Genomic DNA, 25,626 nt, shown 5'->3' on the forward strand with positions numbered 1-25,626 from the left:
TGAGGAGGAACCAGATCCAGGACTCTTCCAAGGCTGCAATGAAAATCAGCTGGGGCAAGAAAACAGAACTTCGAGATGTCAAATCCTGACTGACTCAAATGGTCCTTTTGCACAGTGTCATTCTACGGTCTCACCAAATTTCTATTTCACGTAAGTGTCTACTGCAGACAGTTGTTCTCCCCATTTGCAAAATCATTTTGGCGCTAGTTTCTGACAAGAACTTTGCATCTTCAGTCTCCAGGGTATTAATAACAACTGAGAATAGTAAGAGAACTGGGCCCAGTGATTCCATTATTGATATATTTAAATCCCCTTATTTATTTTTAAATAATTGTGATGATCTGTCTTTCCATCTATTTAGAGTTTCACTTTTCTGTTAGCTCTAGAAAGTAGCTTTCCTCTTTTCCTACACAGATAAAGTAGCAGTGTTAAGCATTATACCTGTAGGCTGGGATTTCCAGTGTGCTTAAAGTGCTCATCCACATTCAGTGAGAATTTAGTTCCTGGCTCTGTTAGTTTCCTTTTAGCAATTCCAGCTTCATAAAATCTAGCCTTCATGCTATAGCCACAAAGGCTGAAGCTGTCGGTGACACTTCTTGAATCTTTCATAGAGAATTGCAAAAAAAACCAGATTAGTGAAGAGTAACCCAGTATCTTCAAGAAAGTTCCCTCTGCTGTGTTTCAAGGCTGCTCTGGCCTCCTACATATACAATTCCTACATACCTAACTTTGAGCTGTATGAAAGCTGTTGATTCATCCCCACATTCATCATTTATCCATCATCAGTCACAAAATTGCCAAGTAGCTGCCGGTTTTGTTTAGTCATATAGTTGTACCTAATGTTTAAAGATAGATAATGCCCACCTCAAAGAAGAATGTGAAGGTATCTTAAGCCAAAGAAACTGGGCTACTGGCTTCAATGTATAAATAAATCCTGATTCTTAACATAAGCCTACTTTTCTCCTCACTCTAGAATTTGGTTGGGCAGCCTGTTCTACCTTCTTAGTGGTTGCCTGATTTTTCTGAGGTGCCACATACTTGCAGATCCCACCCATCTCAGATCGCAGTGCCTCTGAAAATCAGGCCATGGATATTCAGATGATGAGCAAAGCTGAGAAGGTAGCACTGGCAAACACTGGGTAAAATAGAATTCTACATCAATATTCAAGGCATATGGACGTGGGGAGGGCACCCATGTATTGAAAGATGTGTGTAGTCCAGCTATAAGACTTAGCAGCACTAAAAAGTGCTCTATAAGCAAGATGCAGCCATGCTAGCCCAAAAAAGCAGCAGATGGCAAAGAATAACTTACTGTGACAAGCAGTCAGGTACCTATTTATTGCTTGTTCGTATATGAATACCTCTCACGTTAGCAGCTATTGCGCACCAAATGACCTGATCTTCCCAGTCATGCGGCTGGAGTTTTTTTATTCCTCTGTTTTCCTGTCAGCCAGATACAGGAAAATAGAATTAACTCAGACTCAGGCAGCAAAGCAGCTGAAAATAAATAATAACAAAGGTACTGGGAATGAACACTTTCTCGTGTTGCACATAGGAGCTGCCTGTTTGATATATGTGTGGGAGGAGATGAGGATGCTACCTTATGTCGCAGTCTGGAGGAATACGTGCTGGATTGTCAGCAGCAAGGAGTCAGTATGGAAGGCTGGAGGCAACAGACAGTTTGTGGTAAGCATAGGAAGAACCAGAAAGTATGGTTTCTGCCAAAAGAACTCTCAAAGTCTGAGGTTTGAGGCTTTTTCTAGACTCACCATATATCAAAGCTTCTCAGGGAGTAAAAGCATGTTGATTCACACTTCAATCACTGTTCACAATTTAGCATGCACACTTACTCTTCTGGTCTCTCTTCTGTGTCCTATGCTGACTTCCACATTTAGACCCCAACTTACAAAGCTGCTTAGGAAAGCAGAACTGTCGGCTCCCTTTTCATCAGAAGTTTTGTGAGAGACAAAAATGTCCTCATTCCCAACTGGGCAAAAAAGTTAAAATTTTGGAGACTACCACAAGCCACAAATCTGAAGGAAAAATGTTTTATTTCAAACTCTTTTTAAATCTACAAAATATACTCATTCTCTTTTTTGCCTGTGAAATTTCAAGATAAAAAAGATTCAGCTGAAAACTCCAAATCTTTCAGACTAAAAAATGCTGAAATAAAACTTCTAATAATCTTAAACCTTTTTTCCCTAAATATTTTTTTTTTCAAGTTGGGAGATTCATCAAACCATACATCCCCTGCATCACCCATGGTTAGATGACTTTGTATTCCTGGTGAAATACACCTCCCAGAGTTGTGAAACAGCTCTGATACTTGCAGGGATGGCTACCCTGAATGTGTGAGAAGTTATTTGAGATCAGTGAACACCAAGAATGAGAGCACAGCATACAAATAGCTTTGATTAAGCATTTCCTGACTTTGGAGTGCTTTACTTGCAACTTCAGTACTATTAGTGTATGCACATCCTGTGTATGTGTGTTCATCACATCGCCTCCTACAAAATAGTAACGTCCTCAAGATCTCAAAGGGCATTGTGTAATGCACAGCAGCCTGCTATAACTGGACTCTCCTTATTTTTACAGGTATATCATGTCCTGCCAACAGCAACTACAGCTCATGCATGTCTGCATGCCCAGCATCCTGCAACGACTTGACCAGCCCCTCTGAGTGCGAATCACCTTGTGTTGAAGGCTGTGAATGTCTCCCTGGCTATGTTCTTAGTGGTTTTGACTGTGTGCCTTACAAACAATGTGGCTGCACATACCTTAACAAATATTATGAGGTACAGTTTCTCTGTGGGTCAGACAGCTCCCACAGCACCAAACAATATTTTCTTCTGCTAATTATTTTGACAATTTCCTCATTCTCCTCAGCATGTAATTTTGCATTAGAAACAAAGAGCAATTGTTTAATAAAATTCTGGTCTCTGGAGGAAGGGAAGAGAGAGTAGATCACTTGTTCTGGCTCTGAAACTCTGCCTGCCAGAATACTCAAGGCAGGCACTTGAAGAAAGTATATGATAACACTCTGACCTCCATTGTCAATTCTTCACCTTTATTATGCTAAATAATAGCCTTATAGACTCCAAAGTTTACAACACACCAGTTAGTTACAGAGAAGTTCTCTCAGTCACTGTGGTCCCTCTCCTCTCAGTGGAGAGTGGTATAGGCAGGGTTGACAGTCTGTGCCTGGCTGTCTGGCTATGACATGAAGAGAGCCCCAAGCAAGGCTGCATTCTGAGGAATATGGAGAATCCTCCATTGTTGCTACAGGATAAAACAGCTTCATAATCTCATAGATTTCTATTTTAACACTAGAAATTTGGTACAGAAAAGGCCTAAGCCAGTAAAGATTGTTTTATGGGAGGAGGGAGACACTACGAACAGGTGGCAGTTGCCAGAAAAACGGCACATAGCATTTCCACATTTCCTTGGAGGCATGATGTGATGCATCTGCCACTCTCTTACCTCCAGCAACAGTTAGACATTGTTGGCTGCACATGTACCCCACCTGGGGCTAGGATATCATACCCCAAACTCATCTTTTGCCTTCTTTCTTGGTCTGTCCTTGCGTTTCAAAGAGCTGGATTAGCAAACTGTTTGCTTTCTTTTTTGTACAAACCACAAAAAAAAAAAAAATCTGCCCTGTTGCCATTCATCAGGAAGGCATCAGAAAGAGCAGCATGGGGCCCCAGTGTGCCATTCATGGTTTTTCTGGCTGATTTTATTTGATACTTTTTAATATTTAACTGCTGTCTTCCAGATTGGAGAAATATTCACCACTGATGACTGCTCTCAGAGATGCCAATGCACAGAAAGCTCCAGTGTCTCCTGTTCTAACATAGTGTGTGGATATGATGAAATCTGTGGCATTTCAAACTACAGTCGTGGATGCTACAGGAGTGAGTCAACTACTATCACATTGTCTTTGATGCTAAGTCTTGACTTACTGCTTATAGGACATCACTGGGTTGGGGGTAGTTGCAACAGAGTGTGTACAGAAGAAAAGAGCATACCAGGGATCTTGCTCTGATGTTTCACTGCAGAAACAGTGTTTCTTTCCCTGATTCCTGTTGTCAAGTGCAAGAAATGCGCTTTAAAATATAGGGATGTCCACCATTACAAGTCAGTGTAATCTAAGCAAGAACAGTTCTCTCAGGGTTGCATTATCTGAGAGTCTGAAGTGTTTCTCCTTCCTTTTTGCTAGGTGGACCATGTATGCCAAATCCTTGTAAGAATGATGGAGTTTGCTCTGAAACTACCACCACCTCTCTCCAGTTCTACTGTGAATGTTCAGAACTGTACACAGGACCAAGCTGCGAGGCTGAAAAGATAGGTAATAAAACTATTCTGGATTTCACTGCCTGCATTACACACACCACTTTCAAAAATGGGTATCATTACAGAGAAGACTGAGCTTGCTCTTCATTTCCATGCTGTAAATTAGTAACCCAGGGGGTGAGAGCCTGTGGTCATCCAAGCAGAAAGAAGGGGTCAGATCCCCCAGTGGAGCGGTGCTAGAAGGCATGACAGCAGGGCTCTGTAGAGCATACAGGACCTGGGTCTGACACCAGTCCAGAAAGCCACATTCATCAGAGAACACGGTATAAACCAAGAGGACAAGCAAGGGTTGAGAAAAAAACTCTGTTCCCAGTATGGTTAGCTTTCACTGACAGGGCTCTTATTTCTTCTTCAGCTGAAGAGCCTCCTGTAGGAGGCCCTGAGGACCATACAGTTGCCATCATCGTTGGAGTTGTGGCAGGTGTAGTTGTTAGCGTCATTCTCATCTCCTCTGCAGTGTACCTGTACAGGTAAGGCTTTTCCCAGCTTTGCTACGTTCAGCAGAGTCAAGACACATAACTTTTAGCACCTGTAAACCTCAAAGCTCCCACTAATCACATACCTGCAGGACCAGAAAGGAACCACAGCATTCAAGATCTCATTTGAGAATGTGAGGGAAAACTTAGCTTCTACAGAAATGAACATATGCTATTTCCTTTACACAGGGCATATGCATCACTATCACAAAACTTGGGCTTCTCCAAAATCTGACTTAATGTGTGCTCACACCATTATTTGACCTCTCACTACAGCTAAGAACAGAAATTAAAGGTGTTTGTTGGTTTTTTTTTTTTCCATTGTACAGAAGAAAAAGAAAGATGGATGCAGCTGCAAAATCAAGGGATTCTTTTTTGAGACAGTCCAGGGTTGTATTGGATGACAGAATACACGAGCAAGATTATGGCTGCATCGTGAACGCTGCATTTGATCAAAATCAATCCCAAAATACATACCTATAGTTAGCAATATTTTTCCTATTCATTTCCTATTCATTACTTTCTGCCTTTGTATTTTAATAGTATTTCTAATACTTTGAGAAGAAATAATAATAAATAAAACATTGCATTTGCTGAAAACTTTGAACTTGTTCATCTAAAATATCTCTCAGATCTCATGTTGTAGACCCAAACTGAAATACGTCCTAACTCACAAAAGAGACTGTGCTGTCTTCAGAGGCTCTTTGAAAAACAAAAAATCCAGACAGAATTTGCCAGCACAAGTGTGCTGCACACCATCACACATGCACCTCTGATAGATGTACAAACTGTAGACTGATGCAGTCAGAATTAATTATAGCATCCCAGGCAGGTCTTCATGAGATCATCTTACCCAAATCTTTCCATGGGCAGGGGATTAGCCGACTGAGCAGGACACAGTTCTAACTCCTCTTCTGGCAAGGCATGCCCAACTGGGGAGAGAAATATATATGAAGACACTGAGCTCATCTGGTGACAGGGGTAGTAGAAAGGATGGCCCCTATTGTCCCCCTTGGGAGTGCTGGACTGAAAGAAGTGATTGTTTGAAGGAGAGCTGCCTCATTGCAGTCAGGGTGGAGTGGACAAGAACTAGGGATGTCACCACTCCCCTGCCTGTGGGAGCTAAGCAAGAGCATAACTTAACAAAAACTTTCTGAAGAATGATATCCTGGCATAAACTCTCCTCGGGGTCTTTGCAAACTCTGAAGCTGCCACACTGATGAATGTGGGTAGAGCTCTGCATCGGCTCTGTCCCAGGCCATGCTAAGGACCTCCCTCCAGCAGAAGACCAAAGGTGTTTGTGGCAAGGCCTAATGACATGCAGTGTGCCAGACATCCACCCCATGACAGACCACTCAAAAGGCTCAGGGGACCGAGGCACTGCCTGGGCCTTGTACAAGCCCTGAACAAATTTCCAGTGCCATGAGTGAAGCTCTGAGACATAAGGAACGCACCATTAAGGTTTCTCTGATGCTTTTCCAGTTCTTTGCAGGTTCACTTCTGATTACAGTGAGGAACAGTGTGGGCTTCCCATTGCTTCTGCCATAATGCTGGTTATTATTTACTTACCCTTTTTCCTTTCCCTTGTATCCATAAACTCATACATGCTGTCAGCCAGAAAAGTATTTGTAACCTCCATGAATACTTAGGTAGATAAAAGGCGTTTTATTCTGGTCCATTTAAGAACATGCCAGCTGTCCATACATGCACAGCACAGCTATTTTGGAGAGGATGTGAATGGAAAGGGGCTTTCAGCCTCATTACATAATGAAAATGAATCAGCGCGAGAGACCTACTCGTGTGCAAACGAACTGTCAGCCTTATGCTGGAATTTCACTGCAATTATAAAAGCATCTTTCTTGCCTGTTCAGCGGCAGCTTCCTATTGCGCTCTCGCGCTTGCTAACAGTGCGATTCTGTGAATGTCGAGCAGTGCTGACCACGCTCGCCTCCCCTTGCAGTCGGTGGGAGCACAGGCCAGTCCCGACCCCATGGGATCCCAGCCTGGGCTCTCCCAGGCAACAGGGCCCAGCAGGGGCCAGGTAAAGCAGATTTTTGCCAGCCTTTGCCCAGGTAAAGCAGATTTCTGGGTTTCCACAGATATGCTTTTTTTTCCATAGCACAAGAATTGCCTTGGATTTCCACTGCAAAGCTTTGCAAATACTACAGACTTGAAAGAGGGAGCGATACAGAAAGCCGAATTGCAATGCAGCGCTCCACCAAATTAGCTATTTCATGTCAACGGAAGCCAGAAAGACGACAAGTCTTCCGCTGCTCTGATCTTTTAAATCAACTGGCTTGGTCACTGACTTTTACAAGGCTGTTATTGTAAACCTCTCTCATTCATTTAAATACACCGCTTAGTTCAACTGACCCAGAGGCCAGTTTTGCTGTTAGCGAACGCTCCCTTTTAGCATACTGTGCTGGCAATAGCCAAGGAGGCGGCCGTACCTGCTCAGCTGCGCTCAGCCCTCCGCTCAGAAGACTCTTGCTGGGCACAATCACGAGGCTCCCCTGAAGTCAGTCCCTGAAGGCAATTCCCGGGCCGCGCCACGAAAAGCCATCCCAGAAATCTCTTTGCCCTTAACGGGCCGTTGGGATCTACCCTGAGCTCCACCTCCTTTGCTTCTCTTCACCAGCAAGGAAAATGAAACGGCAGCATCCCCTTTCCCTCTCGAAAGGTTTCCTGCCGAGGGATGCTCACCCCCCCCTCGGCTCGGCAGGACCGCTACCCCCGAGCCCCGCTCCCCGGGCACGGGGCGAGCACCGCCCGCCCGGAACCCGCCCGGCTCCTCGCCATTCACAGCGGCCGGGAGGAGCCGCCGCCCGGCCCGGCTTCCGCCGCCCCCTCCCTCCCTCCCCGGGCCGTCAGCGCGACCACGGCAGCAGCGGGACGGGCGCCGGGGGTGAGCGGGGCCTTGGAGGGGGGATGCGGGGGAGCGAGCGGGCGTCTGCCGGCAGGATGTGTCCCGTCCCCTCCGGGCTGCCAGGGGCGCCTCCGAGCCTGGGGATGGGCTCGGCACCCCGGGTGCCCCCCCTACCCCTCACCCGGGGAGCTGCGACCCTCCACCGGAGCTGGCTCGGTACCGGCAGAAGGAGAGCCCCGAGAGGAGGGGACCGGGGGGAGCCTTGCGGTGGGCACAGTTCGGGCCCGCCGGCCCGGGGAGGGAGCCGTGCGGCGGAGCGAGCGCCGGGGACGGGCGCTGCCGGCCCCGAGCGGCTCCCCCCGCTCCCTTCGCCTGCAGGGCCTGGCGGCAGGGCCGGCGCTGTCCTTTCCTACCCCCTGCCAGCGCCACGGTAGCAGACGGGACCGGCTGCCCCTCGCCGGGGCCCTGCAGAGCGGGGGGGAACCACCGCAGCAGCGGTCGGGTCCCACCTGCCGACGCCCCGTGTTGCGCGACGAGGGCGCGGGCGCCCGGCCCTACTGATCTCCCCGCCTGCCGTCCCCCAGCAGATGCCCCGTTGCCCATCCCAGACCTCCCCTCTCTCGCACCGTGCCTGGCGCTGAGCCTGCCCAGCGCGACGGGCATGTCCTGACCTCGCGCGCTTGAGATGGCGGCTGTCCAGAGCTTCGCTGCCACCCGCCCCGGCGACCCCGAGCCCGGGGACCTCATCGAGATCTTCCGGCCGGCTTATCAGCACTGGGCCCTCTACCTGGGCGACGGGTACATCATCAACGTGACGCCCGTAGGTAAGGCTGGCGCAGCCCGGCGGGGCGCAGAGGGGGCTTTGGGGGTCACCCGGGAGCCCGGTCTCACCTCCGTGGACTGGTGGTGGACCCTGTGTGCGTAGATGGCGTTTCCAGGAGGCAACCAGAAACCCCTCTGAGGTCTTGGAGGGGCCAGACAGGGCCCGCCTGGCTCATCCCGTCCCTACCTTCCCCAGATGAAGGACCGCCAGCCACACTCGCCAGCGCCAAGTCGGTGTTCAGCAGAAAGGCCCAGGTGAGGATGCAGCTCCTGAAGGACGTGGTGGGAAATGACACCTACCACATCAACAACAAGTACGACGGCACCTACGCTCCCCTCCCGGTGGAGGAGATCATCCAGCGCGCCGAGTACCTCATTGACCAGGAGGTGTCCTACGACCTGCTCGGCAACAACTGCGAGCACTTTGTGACGCTGCTCCGCTACGGCGAGGGGGTCTCCGACCAGGTAAGTAACGCAGGGTAAGCCCCTGTGTGGCTCCCGGTGCACCTCCTTGCTTCTCTGTGTGAGCTCCTGGACCAGGGCGCAGCCTGCAAACTGCATAGGGACAGCAAAGCCCCAGGCACAGGGTCCAGACCATCACTGCCAGAGACCCTAGACCAGGAGGTTCGCTATAGTCTGTCTGCACCCTGATAGTGCCCTCTTACTGAATACCACAGCCTAAGGGTGAAAGCCTGGGTGTTACCCCTTCTGCTTATGGGGCAGGTGTCTCTCATTCATTTAATTGCCTTGATTATCCCTGCCTGTTCTTCATTAGCTTGCCTGGGGGTTAAAAAAAAATAAAAATAAAGCTCATCATATTTCCAGCCTGTGTTTTTTTTCCCCTTTGCAGGCCAAGCGAGCAATTGGTGCCATTGGATTTGTAACAGCTGCTGCTGGTGCCTTCTCTTTGCTGGGCTTGCTCCATAGCAGAACCAGAGAGAGACAGTACTGATGGCCCACTGGGACAAGCTCAGAGCAGAGCAGGGGACCCCCCAGCCGGGAGGGACCCAGGACAGTTTGTGGCCACAGCTGCCACTGAGACTTACTAACAACTGTGTCACCCTTGCTGAGAGCAGCACTAGCCTGTTTGCCACATCTGCTTTTATTTTATTGCCTGTGATGATTTTTCTGGTAGTCTGGGAGCACTTGCAAGCAAATTCTCTATCCTCACCCCCGCAGTGCTCTGCTGAGGGCTGGCGCAGGCTTTTTACACACATGCTCTATTTATCAGCTACATCCTGTGGGCTCTTTCTGTGAATAACCTATTTTAACCTTAACATTTTTACTTTGGGATTTTTTTTAATTCAAAAGTAATATAAAAGTATTGCTGAGGGTTTATTGTGTGTCCTCCAGCTGAGGGTCTGTGCAAGTGGGAAACCCCAGGTTCTCAGGCCTGCGAAAGGGCAGAAAAGGCATGTACTGTGTCTTGGAGCCTGCGCCAGCTGTGCCTAAACTGAGCTGCTCCTGCGAGGGCAGGAGGTAGGAAGGAAGGGCACGCCTTGCAGATTGTATCCCTCAGTGTTTTAAATGAGTGCTCTGGTTTTGGCACAATGGTGTTTTGCTCAGTTTTCTCCTGCCTGGAAAGCGTCCCTTTCCCTGGCTCCTCTGACTCCCTTTGGGAGCAGCAGACCCCCAATCTGGGGACATCTGACAAAAAACCCAGCTAACTTTTTCTCTGGCAGCTGTTTGTTCCAGATTGGGGCTACTGTACCACTGAAATTTCCTTCTTCATCCCTGTAAATGCAGTAATTGTTGGCACTGGACCTGACCAAGCTTACTAGATGATCTTTAAAGTCCCTTCCAACCCAAACCATTCTATGATTTTACTCCTTGAGCTGCCAAAGCACTGAGGTTTAAAGAAAGACCACCATGGATTGCACGGGTAGCCACGAGCCTTTGCCCCCTGGAGCTGTGGCCATTGGCTCTTCAGTGACCAGAAGTTGAATTTAAGCAGTTTGTAGCCCCAGCACAAGATCAATCTTTCTCTAGCCAGCAGGAAGGCAAAGCCAGGGTCCCTGCATTGCTGTGGGTGATGTACCTGGAAAACGAGCTGTGCAGCACCTATGCCCTATCTCCAAATCTACAGAGCCCCACTATTTCCTTGTCACAAAGCTGACGTGTGGCTTGTCTTAGAAGAAAACTGGTTTGGAAAAGTGTGGTTTATTACTCTTTACCAGGAATATCTGGCTTACGTGTTTGGAACCATGTTATTTGCAGACTGTGTGTAAGTAATTAAATCCTGTGTTGCTTTTGCCATGGGCAACTGCCTGGACTGTAAGAAGAGACAAGAGCAAAAGAGCTGTCTGTAAAAGGCTTGCTATATTTATCTGCTCTTAAAATGTACATAAAGTATCAGAAGGTTTTTTTAAACACCAGTTGTTTCAGTGTTTGAAATAACAAACCCAAGACTTCTGGTCCTATTTTGTAGTGCCCTCTGTTATTACATTTAAATAAAGTTCTTTTTTAATATGGGAAAATATAATAAAACTAAACCTGAAAGTCCTTTTTTGCTTCCTGCAAATGTAATCAAAAGTTCTTTCATGGCTAAACTAATTAGGTGGTTGAACAACTTGAAGATGAAAGAGCAAGTATAGAGGGGCTCAGCTTCTCGTACCTGTCCAGCAGCCACACACTAGAGCACATTAAAACCCCTGCTTCTTGGCATGACCTAGTTAAAGCAAGAAGCCAAGGCTTAGCTCTGCTTTCTGCCATGTGACACAAAACCTGGGCCAGGACCTGGCAGCGGCAAAGCATGAATTAGGGGCAGGGGGGAGTCACGTGTGTGTGTGCAGCAGCTGTAGTGTCCCCTTGTCTTTGCAAGCTTAAGTGGGGCATATCCTCGCCAGCCTTCCCAGCCTGGTGTTACAGCAATCTGTGAGCTTTAACCTTCCCTGTACTCAGAGCATTACGTCTGCCAGAACTGGCAAGGGAGAGCTGGGTGAGCGCAGCGTATGCACCCTCTCACATCTATAATTCACTCTGGGATGCAAGAAAACTGGAATTACTTCATCTGGGGAACTTTCTTGTAGTTCGTGGAAGCTGCAGCATTTAAACACAGGATTTTGCAATTGTACATGTGCTCCTCTGGGTGGTCAAGGTTAGGTCGCTTATTTTGGATTGCCTTCCCCTCAAGCCTGGTGGGTGCATTGACAGGATTTGGTGGAGCAGTGACTGAAACATGGAGTAAGAGTGTGACGTGGAGCAACAGAAGCCATCACTTTGCTGTATTCAGTATTTCTGAGCCTTTGTAGGAGATGTTGGCAGGGCCCCAGACCTGCTGGTGCCATAGAATCGAGTCAAGGCTGTTATTTTACCAGCAGCAGAGAGAATAATCGTTGCCTGTGCTCCAAGGCACAGCCAGCACGGGCCCAGCCTGCCCCTGAATGGATGGGTTTGTGCAGGGATTTCAAACATCTGAATCTGGTGCACATCAAATGATGAAAGCACGGGCTGTTCAGTGCAAGCCAGGGAAGCTGCCAGCTCTGTGCAGCCCCGTGCCTGGCTGCAGGGTCTTGCTTAGTCCTCGTCGCTGTATTTGTATGCGGGGTTAACGTAAACCTCATCAGTGCTTTTTGCTGCAAAGTCTTCTGCGTTTACAGGAGGCCAGTTGGGATCCCTCTGCAGGATCCTCTGCCATTTTCGGTACTGGCTGTTTGACTGGTACCCGAAACAGGATTTAATCAGCAGCCAGAGGTGCTTGTTCTGCAAGATAACATCCTGCGGAGTGACACGGCACAGGGTCAGTGCTGTTGCCCTTCACTGGAAGGGAAGACTGCTTGGGGACAAAAGCAATCCCTTGCTATGTGTGCAACGCCCCTGAGCCCCATGGTGCTGGGAGGCTGCGTGCGCTCCCCTTTGGTAACACAGCTGCCAAATGCCACCGTCCTCATCCACAGAAAGGCTCTGCTCAGTCCTATCAGGACAACACTGATCTCAGTCTGTTTAGCTGAAGGGGATAATCAAGGGGCAAGATTTTCCTCCTGGGGCTGTGGGACAACCAGGCACTGCTGCTCCTTGCGGGGGACAATACCGGGTGCTGGATACAGCCAGCCTTGACCCACAAAACACTTTAGGGCTTAGTCATTACTGCAATATCCAATGGCACAGGCCAGCGCAGCCTCTGGCCTGGTCAACTGTAGGACAAGAGGGACGTGGTTGTTTCAAAATCACTGCCAAGTGCCTGACCCGTGCTGCGGTCTGCTCCCCTGTGAGCCAGGGCAGCGGGCTCCTCCGAGGCAGCTGCACTTCAGCTCATTGCCTCTCTAAAGGCTTAAGAGATGTAGTCTAAAATCATCTCTGAGGCTGCGTAAAATGGATTTGACTGATACACATTGAGTCTTCAGGAAAAAAAAGGCCTGAGGGTTTATGCTTCTGCAGGAGGAGCCCGTGGCTGCAAATGGGGTAGAAAGACATGAGCAGACACTGCTCCTGTTCTCCCCAGGGAACAGATGGTAAACAAACGCACTCACCTCTGTAAAAAAAGATACACAAAAGGTGACCAAGAGCATCAGTAAGACGTAAACTCTCCAGATCATAGGAGTGTAAAGAAACTGTTGGAAAAGACATGAACAGCAATTAGGTTTAAATGCCTTGCCAAGATTTGCATCTGTTCCTAATGATTTGAGAAGCTGACTAATGTTTTCCCAGTGGCAAGCATGGAGGAGGCAGTAGGAAGTGACAGTAATTCTTTGTCACAGAGATCTTGGAAGGTTTGATGCCAGATTCCCCATGGCATGGAGCTGCCTAAATCATCTCGGCTACTTAAGCTACTGCTGAAACTTGCAGATCACGTGCCTGGGGCAGGATCTGGTGCCCAAATACTTCTGGGGAGCTGCAGCTAATGCACAACCTGCGACTACTCTCCCTCTGTGCATGCCCACCTTAACACCAGGCCTCCACCCGAATCCATCCCATGCAGGGTGACCGGGGATAAGCCACAGGGCTCGGCCGTTGCTGACATTGGGCAGCACAGCTGGAGGCAGCTGCCTGCACTGTGCCCTGGCTGAGCGCCCAGAGGGCCGAGACGCCCCGGCCCTGCATGAGCTCATGGTGCTCCAGGCAGGGGCAGCAGCAATCCCTGCCCACTCACTTCTCTGGCCAGCAAGCCTCCTCCAACATGCAAAATCACAATCCACCCTATTGTGCTTTTCGGTTAGGAAGAAAAGCTCAGCAAGCTATAAGCGCTTTTTCTTCTCCCGGTTGCTGCCCAGTCTTTAGAGGAGAGGAGGACTACTTCGTTAATCAAGCCCTTGTCAGAAGGATGTTAGAGCCCAGTTTGAAAGGGCTACCCAGTCAGCATCAGATCAGCAAATTCATTTCCAAGGTGACCACAGCTGTAGCTTCTGCTCTGTATGCTTAGGTAAAGGGCCAGCAAAATACATGTTGTGAAATGGAAATGCACTTTTTGTTTGCGCTTACCTGCATGCCACTGTACACAGCATCAATGTCAGCGAAGAACAGGAAGAGGCAGATTGCAAGCTGGAGGGCCAGGAGGACTGAAAATAAATCTAGGGAAAGAGCAGCATTTGTGGCCCTGGTAATGAGGGGGGTTGGTGACCAAACTCTGCAAATATGTTGACAGGAGCCCTAAATGCTAATGCCGTAAAAACTGCCATCATGTAAAATGCCATATTTTTTTCCCCCTGTAAAAGGAGAGCTATGGAATTGAAACTAGGGGAGCTACTCCCCAGCAGCCATGTGATTTGGCATGTTCTGATTCTTATACAACCACAGAAAACTGCCTTGAAGGGGCACTGTTGTGAGCCACACCAGCATCCCTTCCCCTGCGCTCGCTCCTCCACGTGCTCAGCCTTACACCTGGACCGCAGGCAGCAGAGGAGGCTGCTTCTTCTTGTGGGCTGCCCTCCCAGGGAGGACCAGATGCTTCTGTGACTGACAGGGTGCAAAGGTGGGCTATAACTGTGCCTTGCACAGGAAGAGTTTGTCTGGCTTTGCATCCTCTTCCAAAGGATCGGGAGGCCACAGAGCAATGGCAAATGGCTCAGACGTCCGGAGGTGCCAAACTCCTGGCAATTACCAGGAGCTGAGCATCTTAAAACTAGCCAGCAAGCTAGGTCAACAGCTCCCAATGGCCTCCTCACTGCCAGGGAGGAGAGGGGACAGGGATGAGTGGGTGTCAAGAACAAGGGAATTGCGCTTTGCTTCCTTCTAGGGATTGTCCCCAAAAGGGGATAAAACACGGAGAAGCGTGTGCAGATTTCTCAGCTGACAGAGTCCTCCGTCCCATCTCAGTCTGGCTGCTTGCAGAATGGCTTCTTACTGGTCTCACCTGTCTTCTGCAGGTGATCAATGCTCTGTGAAATGGGTTTGGGACCTGCCTTTTAACAAAATACCTAACAAAATCAACTCTGCTAAGATGAAGCAAAGTCCTGCCCTCTCATCCATGAGCTGCAATTGCAAAAGAGCTATAAGTCAATCGATGGCTAGAAGGGCTAAATCATCTCTGCAAAATTCAGACAGAAAAGAAATGTTATTGTGAGAGGATTTTAAAAGTGATATTATCATGGGCTTTTCTCTCTCATCTCTAGGAATGGAAGTCAGGCAAGGTAAGACTGTGAGTCTCAGAGGAAGTCTTTTTGATGTGTGTATTTCAGAACAAATACATCCGATCCTCATACACTGTGTTCACAATAATAAACAGTTCTGCACTAAATCCAGCCCATCATCTTCTGCAAAGCACGTGTTTTCCAAAACAAGGTGCAGTCTCCTTTCTCAGCTCTGCTGCTTCTCATCTCAAGGAAGAAGCTAAGATAAGCAGTGCTCACTGAGCCCTTTTGTAATGAAGTAGGAGCTCACATACACCATTATTTCACATGCCAGTCACTGGTACAGGTACAGAAAAAACCCACAGCATCCCTTCCCTAGCAGCCTTTCCTGCCAGGGTTATTTTGTGGCAGGAACAGGAGTCTGCAGAGTACACCTTACTCCAGCTCTACTCACAGTTGGTGTAGATGGGCTTCCGGAAAGGCTTTCCCTTGGAAAAGACGAAGGCCACAATAATGCAGTTGATAGAAGACAGCGGCCACAGCGTAGTGTCTTCGTAACTGAGGACAGTGCTCTGGGCACCACTGCTGGTACCGTTTTCCCCTGGGCTGGTGGGGGACACGGTCTGGTTCCCTGGAGAGCCATATCTGTAAGGTAACACCCAGCATTTTGTTCCTGCTCTCTCCAGCAACAGTAGGCTGCAAACAGCAATTCCCTCTTCTTTCCAACCCAGCCCACTATCATGACCAGGTATCACCCACAGGAGTAAAAACCATATGTTAAAAAAAAAAACAAAAACAAAAAACAAACAAAAAAAACCCCCAAACCAAAAAAGACCAAAAAAGATCAGCTCAATTTTCTGGTGTGTGCCAAAATCTCTGCTCTCAGATGAGCAACAACAGCAGCGTTTGAGAGACACAGCTAGGAAGATGTGCGTGCCAGGTGCCCGCACACCACTCCGGCACGCTCGCCCTGCGATGCATCCACGCAGCGGCAGGGAAACGGCCCTGGCCGAGCCCTGGCATCCAGGAGCATACCCACTGAAACGCCTCGCTGGGCCTCCTGCCCTGCCGGTTCATTTCTGTGTGACGATATGCTGGTCATTAATATATACTCTTTAACCTATGTATATAATACGTGATATAATTCGGCTCTAGAATATGGAGAGAGACATTTTACCTTTCATAGACAGGGAAACGGGCCGGCTCCCGACCTCCCTCGCAACCCTTTAGCTCAGCCAAGTCGGATTCCAGAAGAACCCGGCCCCGGGGCTCTTTATTTCCCAGAGGAGCTGCATGGCCGGACCCGGGGATGGGTGCCCACCGCAGCTCGGTGGCGCGGGCACGGCCGGTTCTCCCGCATCGCCAGATGGGCAGCGCCCGGCGGGCTTCGGGGAAGGCGTTTGAAAAGCACGTGTGTGTCAGCCCTCGGGCCGGCCCTGGGGATTTCAGTGCGGCATCTGCAGCAACTTAATTTGGTCGTGGCAACGCTCTGCTGAGCATACACACATGGCGAGGGGGGGGGAATTGTCCCCTTGGGGTCCTGCGGTGCGTGCCCAGCTGCAGGCCACGGCAAGGCTGGAGTGTCCCCCGCACACAGCAGCGACGGGATCTGCAAGCTGGAGATCAGAGACAAAAAGAGGGACTTACCTCTGGCCGGCTAGCACTACATACCAGGGCTGCTGCTTCACCAGAAGGAAGCCACAGGTTTGCATGATTATGGTAAAGCAGACGTTGAGGGTGATGGAGAGCAGCAGAGGAGGAGAGATGAGCTGGCCGGGAGGGCGATAAGGTGCCAGCTTTGGATAGGCTTCGGTCAAACTCACTGGAGAGAAACCAGAGGCATTTGCAGTCCATGGCAGCCCAGCCTGCCAGCGTCCCTCTGTGTTCACTGGGCAGAGCCGTGCACACAGACGAAAGCTGCAAAGCCTGGCCCTAATAAGCAGGGAAGAAATGGCTTTGATCTCCACTATTTTCCACCTGAACCTTCTCTGAATCCCCCCTCAGGAAAACACCCAGAGAAGATGGGGAGTATCATCCCATCCACAGGGATCTCCATGGGAGTCTTAGAGCCGTACTGAGTCTCACGCTGGGAAGACAGAGGAGAGCCAGGACCTGAAGTTAGGCTGTCTGAGCCCCACTAGCAGTTACCAGAGCAACTGCTCCTCTTCCAGTCGAGTCTCACATCCAAACCCTATCAGTTATGTACAGAGTTCTGCAGCTGTGTTTGCAAAGGACTGTGAGCCAATTCCCACACTCTGGGCCCTAGGAATTGGTCTAGCATCAATGGTTATGATGTTACTGACAGCAGAACTTGGCTCCTCATTTTAGTTTTTATTGGGAAATGAAGTCAACTATTTACACTCAGGCTCTCAAACAGACACAACTTCTCTGAGCTGCTTACTTGTTAGGCAAACCAGAAGGGTAATGATGACGTCTTGTATCAAATACTGGTGAATCCCAAAGATTTGCAGCTGCTGAAACAAAAACAAAGGCAGCAGCACCTGAGAACAGATGACAACTTCAACAACACAAACTGTAACATCTGATGCTATTTCAGAGCAATGTCATGCCAGCAACAGCAGCCTCAGGGCCCTGATGCAACTCCATAAGGACTGGCAAGCCCAACTTGCCAGCTGTCAGCCAGGTCCCACTCAACCCCTTGCTAATTCATAGCACTTGTGGGCGACCTAACATCTGAATATGGCATTTGAATGTTTTTCCACCCTTCTTCCAGCAGATACCAATGCTCTTTGGACCATTTAGATCAGGTCACACACTCCCAGCCCACAGTAACAGCAATGACAGCCAGAGTTTCACTTTGTGCCAGGTTTGAAATGTCTTTGGGTAGTGGGGACATGGACAAAGTTGGTGCACCCAAGCTAGTGGCTGGGGAAGCTGTCCCCACGTGGTGATCCACCAGCAGTCCCTGTTTGCCACCAAGCCTCGGCTGTACCTTGCAGATTCACAGCAGCTCGCTTTGCCTGAGGTGAGAGAGGTGGCCCAGAGTAAATCCATACATGAATTTCCTTCACCATTTTTCTTTTCATGTATTAAAATTTTAGAGGATTCATCACATACTGGTGATACGCAATGGTAATTCTTCTTTAACTACCCTCCTTCTTCTGCCTGAGACACCCACTTCTTTTTCAAGCTTTTTTTCCGGCAGAGAGAGGTAGCTGCTCTCCCAAAGCCCCCATTTTACGGTAAGTCCTGCTCCTGGGCCTCCACTGCTCAGCTAGGCAGGACTCACTCCCTTCTAATTCCCTTTCTTCTTATGGAAGAGATGAAGTTTTATCACCAGGCTTTTTCCCTGATTCTGGGGGTCCCTACAACCAATCTATCCCCTGCTGGTAATTACCCAGCTTTTCACATCTGTTATTCCTTGAAGCCCTGTACGCCTTTTCTTCCCTGCCGAGTAATACCACTAAAGATAAAAACCTACAGTGAGCACAGCGTACTGATAAAAGATGGGCATGAAACACTTACCCAAAAGAGTAGAGCGGTACCAACAAACTGAATCAGGCCATAAAGGGTCAGGTATTTAACCACAGCGAAGGAAGCAACCAAAGCAGCTCGACCTTCCCTGCTCAAAACAAAAAAAAAAGCTAAAAACCCCACTTACAGCTACAGTGCTATGATTTTAGGTGTATGGATGGTTTCTGCTTTTAGGATCTGTGTTTAGGATCTCTAAGAAGAATAGAAAACAGTTCAAATTTCATAGACAAATATTTTGGCCTTAAGATACTGCAGAGCCACTTAACTACCTTTCATCTGCAGTGTTTTGTTTCTTTGGTTTTATTCTGCAGCTACAATTTTAATACCTGGATTAAGCTGCTGTTGCTTTTTCATTACTAATTTGCTCAACAGTTATGGGAATCAAGTGCATTTCTACACAAACAGGTAATTGGTTTTGCATACATTTGGTTAAATGGCATTATTACTGGCTGCTCCATGACTGTGTGCAGCATATGGATATATATTTTTCAAAGTAATGGCAAGCAAATCTATTCTGTGGTCACTGTTATACTTGCCCTTTCATGTGACTCTACTGCTGTACCTGTCCAACAGTATCAGTCACCATGGGCAACGCTCTCCTAAAATCACAAAAACACCTCCCAGCACTGGAATTTGAGGATCAAACCCAATTAAAACCCCCTTCTGCTACATTTTACACAGTTACTGAAGAATTAAGTCTGGTTTATCAGCATCTTTGAGAGTAGCGCACTCCCACTCGCGACCCCGCACACCGAGCTCAGAGCAGGCAGCAGCACCCCGCAACTGCACCAGGGCAGCACCCAGCAAACTCACCTGATCAGCTCCGGCACACACTGGATGTTGGGGATTTGGGAGGTGAAAGGCGAGGCCACGGATGCCTCCTGCTCTGACAGTGATATCCCTGCATGGGCCATTTTCAAAGCCTGAAATCCACAGGAGTCAGAAGATGGAGAGACATCCCTCCCACCCTGAGCAGTATGTTTACTGGCGCTTTACAAGTTTTGCTCCAAGTGTCCTTTGTAACTGATCTTCCTCTATTCTGTGGCCCAGCTGATCTCATTTTCCAGCTATCTTCCCTTTCCTGGAGCTTAAATATTTCTTTTGTTCATTTAATCCCATTATACCTATTTACAATCCTTTGAACCACCCTGTATGCCGTTTCCCACACTGGAGTTTGTGCATACCTCTCCTCTTAAACAGTCTGCTAAACTATTTAAATTACCATTTTATCCTCTTTCTATTTCTTTCAATCTCCTGTTCCTATTTTTTTTATTGCTCTGAGCTCCCCGGCCTTGTCACCTCTGGTTTAGTGCTCAGGTGTAGGCTATAGACAACTTTTACAAAGGAAGCTAATGCAGTATTATAAAATTATACTATGATAATAATATATTAATATTAGTATAATAAATATGTTATGCTATATATAATTTACTAGATATATAGTAGATTATAATAAAATAATAGGTAATAAAATAATTATTTTTATGGCTAAACCCCTCAGATTTACAATTGTGTAAGAAACATGTAAGAAAAAGTCTCTTGCCCGTGTTTCTGGGGAAAAATACCGAAACAGTAATCCTCTGTTACTGCGTATATTAGTAAATGCATGTAGATAGTATTTTACAGTGACATGCTGACAGAGTAGTACCCATGGGCTAACTTGGGAAATGCTGGTGACAAGTGGTGTTGGGCAGCCTCTCGTCACAGAACTCCTTGGGTTGAAAGAGAGGAAACTTAACAAGAATGGGAAACGAGCTCCTACGTACCCCACAGTCATTGGCACCATCACCACACATACCCACGTAGTAACTGATGGAGGAAAAAGAAGGCAAATGCATAAGCTTTGCATGTAGTTGATCCTGTGGTGGAGCACCCACTGGCTTAAGCACTTGCAGGTACATCACAGAGCAGGGACTCATGTTGGCCCTGGAGAAGGCAGTGGCTGTTTCCAGAGGACAAGTTGCATACAGGGAGAGGATGGGGCAGAGTGCACCAGGCAAAATTAGGGTTAAGCATTGAAAGAGGCTGTAACAGGAAAGAGAACACTGCCACTTTATGCCAGTGTTTTCCCTCTGGTACCAGGAGCCATGGAAAGGGAGCAGGGTGTGCATGTTTGCAGCAACTCCTGTGGCTACAGCTTGGCTTTTACTGGCATTTTCTCCTCAGCTGTCTTTGTAGACCAAAGACACAGGAATTGCTGAAATAATACAGCAGCTCCCAAACCACCACACATGAGGTGCCCCTGAGAGGGCAGGGAACTTCATCCCCAGAGGAAGCACCTCACAACCAATAATAAACTGTTTCTTTTTCAGAAAGGTATCACATCTTGTTTATGCTTAGCAAGCAATATCCATAGTTAGCGTGAGTCCTGGTTGGGGGAGGAAACATTCCTTGGAGGACCTGGAGGAGCATCTCTGGGGTTGAACTCCTAACTACGTCAGGTTGTTTTCAGCTTTGCTAAAGCTGCAGCCAGGACAGCACTAGCAGCTGTGCAGGAGTTGCTGAGGGTGGGGGGGGCTATTTGTATATGCAGGGGTCAGCCTCTGTATTTTTAGCTCAGCCTCATTTAATGCTGCCTTCTGTATTGCACGGGCAAGCAACAGTGGCTAAGTCTGGGCAAGGGGTGCAGGTACTCCTGATGCGGAAGGATCCCAGGAGGGGAACTGGGAGGAAGGCGGCCACAAAGGATGCAAATAGGGATCATGTGCGGAGGAAGGGAGGGTTGGAAAAATGGGCCTGGAGCACCACTAGCTGGGACAATTACACTTTAAAGAAAACTTGTTATTTGTTTGGTTCAAGAGGAAAACAAAAGAGAACCTTACTCGAGTTTCTGAAACTCTTCAATAAGGCTGGATTTCTGGCCAGGAGACATCCTAGCAAAGACAGTCGCGTTCACCAGTATCTGCAAGAAAAAGCAATGGGCTGCCTCGGACAGGGATTTGTGCCTCCATCGCTCCACCAAGGCAGGATCACACCTCCCTGATGGGTGCCTGACACATTTGTAAAACCCTCTAATCCCATCTCCCAAAGCCTACCATGGTTTTGCCACCCTTAGGGTTTGAGTTTCCTCTAACATCAGATTTATCCTGCTCTGTTTTCTGCCTTGCCTGTTCTGTAAGAGGTGCAGGGAAACCAGCGATCACCACATGCTCTGCAGCAGCCTTTAGAGCAGCAAGGCATTATAAGTGTTTCCCAAACGCAGAACAGATGGTTGATGACAGCAGCAATAACATTGCTCAGCCTGAGGTTTCTCCTACCTGAAACGCTGGCCAGAAAGTATAAAATCTGAAAATCTGTCCCAGCACCAGGTATTTTATGGACTGGGTGACAGGAGTTGAAGATTTCTGATGCTAGATGTGGGTGTTTCATGTTCCTGATGCCCCTGCTGAGCAGAGGCCCTTGCCAGCTATGGTAGTGGCACATGGGAATGGGGTTGATGTTTTTAATTAAACTGAAATTGAGAAGGTGACCATGGAGTAACTCCACTGCCGCAGCTGCTCGCAGCACCACAGCCACCCTTGTCATTTGAGGTCTTAGAAGATGCTGAAAGCAAGCTGTTCAGGTTAAACCTGAGGCACGGTGGGAGGCTGCCCAGAGCTGTCAAAATGTGAAGTGACAACGTTACAGCTACCAACAGAAAAACACCTTTCTCCAGTCGGAACATCGCTGCCACTTAATAAAACAGGGAGGGCAAATAAGTGCTTTGTTTCCTCTGAACTTACTTTTGGCAGCAAGCTGTAGAAGTGCTTTATAATAACCTGATAGGACTTTCCATTCATTGCAAAATGGTAGTTGCAGGTTTCTCCTTCCAAGGTGATCTTTTCCTCGGTATTAGCACATACCTCCTAGAAATAAGGCAGCATTTATTCTCAGACTGAGGTCATAACATGCCATTTCACTTCCACCTCATCAGCCTCCCACCAGGCAACCAGGGACACAGCCTTATGCAGCATCCTTTTGTAAAACTTCACTCCTGGCAGTACTTGATTTTCTAACTGAGTTTCCATGCGTAACTAATCCCTGTTAGCCACAGGCTGCTAGTTTAGACAGTGAAGTTTGGCCCAGCGAATAGTCACACAGACAAGTATGTATAATTGCATTAATTCTGCACACTTTAAGCATGACTGAAGTGGTCACTGCATCTGCAAAGCCCTACGAGTTATTCACGTAGTTATTTTGCATGTTGTCCTGAGCAAAGAATTCAGTAGCACTGCATTAACTATTTCTCCCTAACAGATGCATGGTCCATACCACACCTCCGTATGCCCTGGGGTAGATACAAACTAGCCCCCAGGTTTCCTCTGTTCCTCAGACCCACTTCCAAATTCCCAGCAAGGAGCCAGTTATTAGACATTAAAAGCTTTGTTAATTGCCCTTGGCACTCAAAAGCAACCATCCCTGGCTGTGCTTACACAGAGAGCAGCTGTGTTTTCTTTGCGGTCTTCTGCCAATTGCCAGGCAATGGAAGCTGGAGCGGAGCCCTCTGGTTCGTTTGCTTCGATGAGGATGACTTTGCTGCCCGTGTGAATCATACCCGCGTTCCTGGCCACCGTGACAGCTGTCTGCAAGTTGTCCCCTGAAAGGATAGAGGAGAGGCAGGCTCCTCACATCTGCCATAGCACGGTGGCAGCCCAGGTGGAGACCATGGACATGCAATGGAGGATGCTGGAGGAGTGAATCTCTCTCCTGTGTGCCCTGTGGCAGCCAGCACAGCCACAGAAGGAGCCTGGGGGATTTACCTGTGACCATGACATTCCTGATATGGGCGGCAGCCAGCTCTTGCAGCACAGGCTTCGTCTCCTGCTTCAGGCGGTTCTCCATCACCAGGAGGCCCAGGAACTCCAGCCCAGACTCTGCCTCCTCTCTTGGAGCAAGGACAGAAACATAAATGCTGTTTCCCATGGACAGCACAGAGAGCAAGACTCTCCCTGCGATTTTTGTCCAACGGGAAAGCCATGCTCGCCGGGAAACAAAACTGCTACAAGTTCAACACAAGCAGTGCTCAACAAGCATCAACAGTTCTGCAGCTTCAGCCAAGCTGCTGATCTGCTATATTGCTGTGTCTAGGAAGGAATGCAGCAGAGATGCGTGTGCAGAAAGAGGGACAGAGATTTGCAGGAACTGGCTGGCTGAAACCCACAGAATATGGCATACAGAATTTCTGTTGCAGTCCCAATCCATTGCTGTATAGAAGCACAATAACCAGCTTTCATTACCCTTTGATAACATATTCTGAAATTCAGCTCAGTGAGCCTTGCAAGAGCAGTAGTAAAGCAGGCAATTAACAGTGTAATCAGCATCTGCTGAGAGGAAGGTGTTACACGGTACAGCTTCCCAATAGGCTTCCTTTGGCAGGAGAGGAGGGGAAGGTTTGGGGCAGGTCATAACAAGCAGATAGGAAAGCAACCCCACAGCGATACCAGCGGCTCGTCAGCACACCTTACCTGTTTAGGTTGCTCACATCTACATCCTTTCCTAGGTTTAGCACTTTATGGGCCAGGGCAATGACTCTGAAGCCTTGGCTTGTGTACGTCTTAAGCTCCTTTAAGAAATTAGCTGGGACTGTTCACAGGAAAAAATGTTTCATAGTTAGAATATTGCTGATTGCTTTTCTAGGGTTTAAATGCCTGTCCTTTAAACCACTTTATAGCCTCAGTTACAGCACTGTGGCCTCTCATAAAAGTCAGCTGTTTTGTACCAAGGCTGTGTAACTGACTGTTCAAATAAGTGATCTATGCATCTGTTTTATACTTCTAAAATGCATATTAAGGTGCAGGTAGGCTTTACTGCATACATGCTGAGTGCCTGCAGAAATTGTTTTTATGTTTATGCCTTATGAGAGAATTCTCTGAAATCCTAAATTTTCAATTCTCTAATCATTCCCGTGACAAAGCAAAAAGTTCCTTTTAACTTTGCACTACTTTGTACTATGTACTGCAATCACAGCTTTACAGTGCAGTACCTAATTATTCATTAAGCTGTAATCAATATAGAAACAATCAAGATAGGATAAGAGGAGCTATTTAGAAACCTGAGAAAGTGGAACATAATTTTGAAGATATTTTTCTTGCTGATATTGACTTGTTTGGAGGTCTGTGTCGTTAGATCTTAGGTGGTTCTAAACTAAACCTTTCTATTGTCCCTCAAAACTGTTTTCACCTGTTTTCAGGTCAGTGCCGTCTGAAATAGCAAACCACAGAGCCGCAGACTTTTGGTACTGTGTTTGGTTGGCATCCTTTTGAAGTATTCAGTAAATGTGACCTGAGTTTCAAGTTTGCAGACAAATTTGAGCATAAGCCTATAATACTGTTCACATACAAAAAAGAAAAGCCTGTTTACTTGCAGAGAGAGGACAGAAGTCTTGGCTCAAGCATTAATGCCAATTATCCTTGATAACAGTAATTTGCATGTCCACAGCAAGTTTTCTATTGCTGAGATTTAAAGCCTTTGCAAGCTGGGTCAGTAACTCAGTGCTGAATTTACAGGGCAATAAATTAGAAGGAAATTTAAGAACTTGTACAGCACAACACTTGCTGTGAGACATGCAATTACTGTGATCCTACGTCTGGCTCTGAGTATTTTGACTTATCAACATTATTTATACACTGTATCTTCAGCTGATGCAAGTCAGCTAAGGGATGTACAGCAGCTGAACCTCAGGCTGTGCATCTCGCTAGCTGTTATGCTGTGTGCGTCTTTAACTTGCAAACAAACAATGAAAACTTGTTTGTAGTATTAACTAAAGACATTTAACAAGCCCAAGCCTTGTTTGTGGGAAGAGTCATACACATGCAGTTGCAGTGTGGCCAGTAGAAATCTTTGTAGGATTTCAGCTCCAGCATAAGCTCTGGTTTGGATTAAGTCCAAATAAACACTGTACAGTTGCCCTTTCCCAATTCTATACCAGTATCTTGTCTACAAAAGCTGGACACTATTTCTGGTGCTCCTTTCATGTACAGGTCGTACTGTTCCTCTCCGATCTTCTGTGAAACAACAGACATCCTCTGCAGCCCAGAAGAAAATGGGAATTGATGTAAGATTGCTATTCCTTCCACGGGAGCCTGGAAGAGGTCAGGAAAGTCAGATATTATCAGAGTCATTGATTACA

The 25,626-nt window shown here is 47.7% G+C and overlaps 2 protein-coding genes and 1 long non-coding RNA gene across 4 annotated transcripts in view; 1 reads left to right on the forward strand and 2 right to left on the reverse strand.

The window, feature by feature from the left end:
- Positions 1-1,186: 1,186 nt before the first annotated feature.
- LOC142032700 (uncharacterized) lies at positions 1,187-7,422 on the reverse strand. The gene is made up of 3 exons (XR_012650952.1): positions 7,203-7,422; positions 5,683-5,761; positions 1,187-1,443 (listed from the first exon to the last, which is right to left on the reverse strand). It is a non-coding gene; the product is annotated as an uncharacterized LOC142032700 (long non-coding RNA).
- A 188-nt stretch (positions 7,423-7,610) lies between these two features.
- On the forward strand, positions 7,611-11,019 carry PLAAT1 (phospholipase A and acyltransferase 1). 2 transcript variants are annotated; one of them, XM_075031640.1, is made up of 4 exons: positions 7,611-7,734; positions 8,283-8,519; positions 8,714-8,982; positions 9,368-11,019. In XM_075031640.1, the coding sequence occupies exons 2-4, from the start codon at positions 8,381-8,383 to the stop codon at positions 9,467-9,469; spliced, it is 510 nt and encodes a 169-aa protein (XP_074887741.1). In that variant the 5' UTR covers positions 7,611-7,734; positions 8,283-8,380; the 3' UTR covers positions 9,470-11,019. The 2 variants fall into 2 exon arrangements, with proteins under 2 accessions (XP_074887741.1, XP_074887742.1); XM_075031641.1 differs by having other exon boundaries at positions 7,667-7,734; positions 8,280-8,519.
- ATP13A5 (ATPase 13A5) overlaps positions 11,005-25,626 on the reverse strand; it is a 36,859-nt gene continuing 22,237 nt past the window's right edge. The window contains exons 16-30 of the mRNA XM_075031639.1: positions 25,423-25,579; positions 23,963-24,080; positions 23,258-23,382; positions 22,931-23,094; positions 22,241-22,363; positions 21,341-21,420; positions 20,285-20,327; positions 19,332-19,441; positions 18,510-18,606; positions 17,425-17,497; positions 16,671-16,845; positions 15,478-15,668; positions 13,936-14,024; positions 12,987-13,067; positions 11,005-12,234 (exon numbers count right to left, since the gene is read on the reverse strand). Of these exons, the coding sequence (XP_074887740.1) occupies positions 12,034-12,234; positions 12,987-13,067; positions 13,936-14,024; positions 15,478-15,668; positions 16,671-16,845; positions 17,425-17,497; positions 18,510-18,606; positions 19,332-19,441; positions 20,285-20,327; positions 21,341-21,420; positions 22,241-22,363; positions 22,931-23,094; positions 23,258-23,382; positions 23,963-24,080; positions 25,423-25,579 (1,827 nt within the window). The 3' untranslated portion in view covers positions 11,005-12,033. The remainder of the gene's footprint in view (positions 12,235-12,986; positions 13,068-13,935; positions 14,025-15,477; positions 15,669-16,670; positions 16,846-17,424; positions 17,498-18,509; positions 18,607-19,331; positions 19,442-20,284; positions 20,328-21,340; positions 21,421-22,240; positions 22,364-22,930; positions 23,095-23,257; positions 23,383-23,962; positions 24,081-25,422; positions 25,580-25,626) is intronic.

This window comes from Buteo buteo, chromosome 7 (genome assembly GCF_964188355.1).
Source record: "Buteo buteo chromosome 7, bButBut1.hap1.1, whole genome shotgun sequence".
NCBI classification, from domain to species: Eukaryota; Metazoa; Chordata; class Aves; order Accipitriformes; family Accipitridae; genus Buteo; species Buteo buteo.

Bases quoted from the DNA above. Each gene is read 5' to 3' on its own strand.
- PLAAT1 (XM_075031640.1), top strand. From the start codon at position 8,381: ATGGCGGCTGTCCAGAGCTTCGCTGCCACCCGCCCCGGCGACCCCGAG. The intron at 8,520-8,713 runs GTAAGGCTGGCG...TACCTTCCCCAG, and splicing joins CATCAACGTGACGCCCGTAG to ATGAAGGACCGCCAGCCACA. The intron at 8,983-9,367 runs GTAAGTAACGCA...TCCCCTTTGCAG, and splicing joins GCGAGGGGGTCTCCGACCAG to GCCAAGCGAGCAATTGGTGC.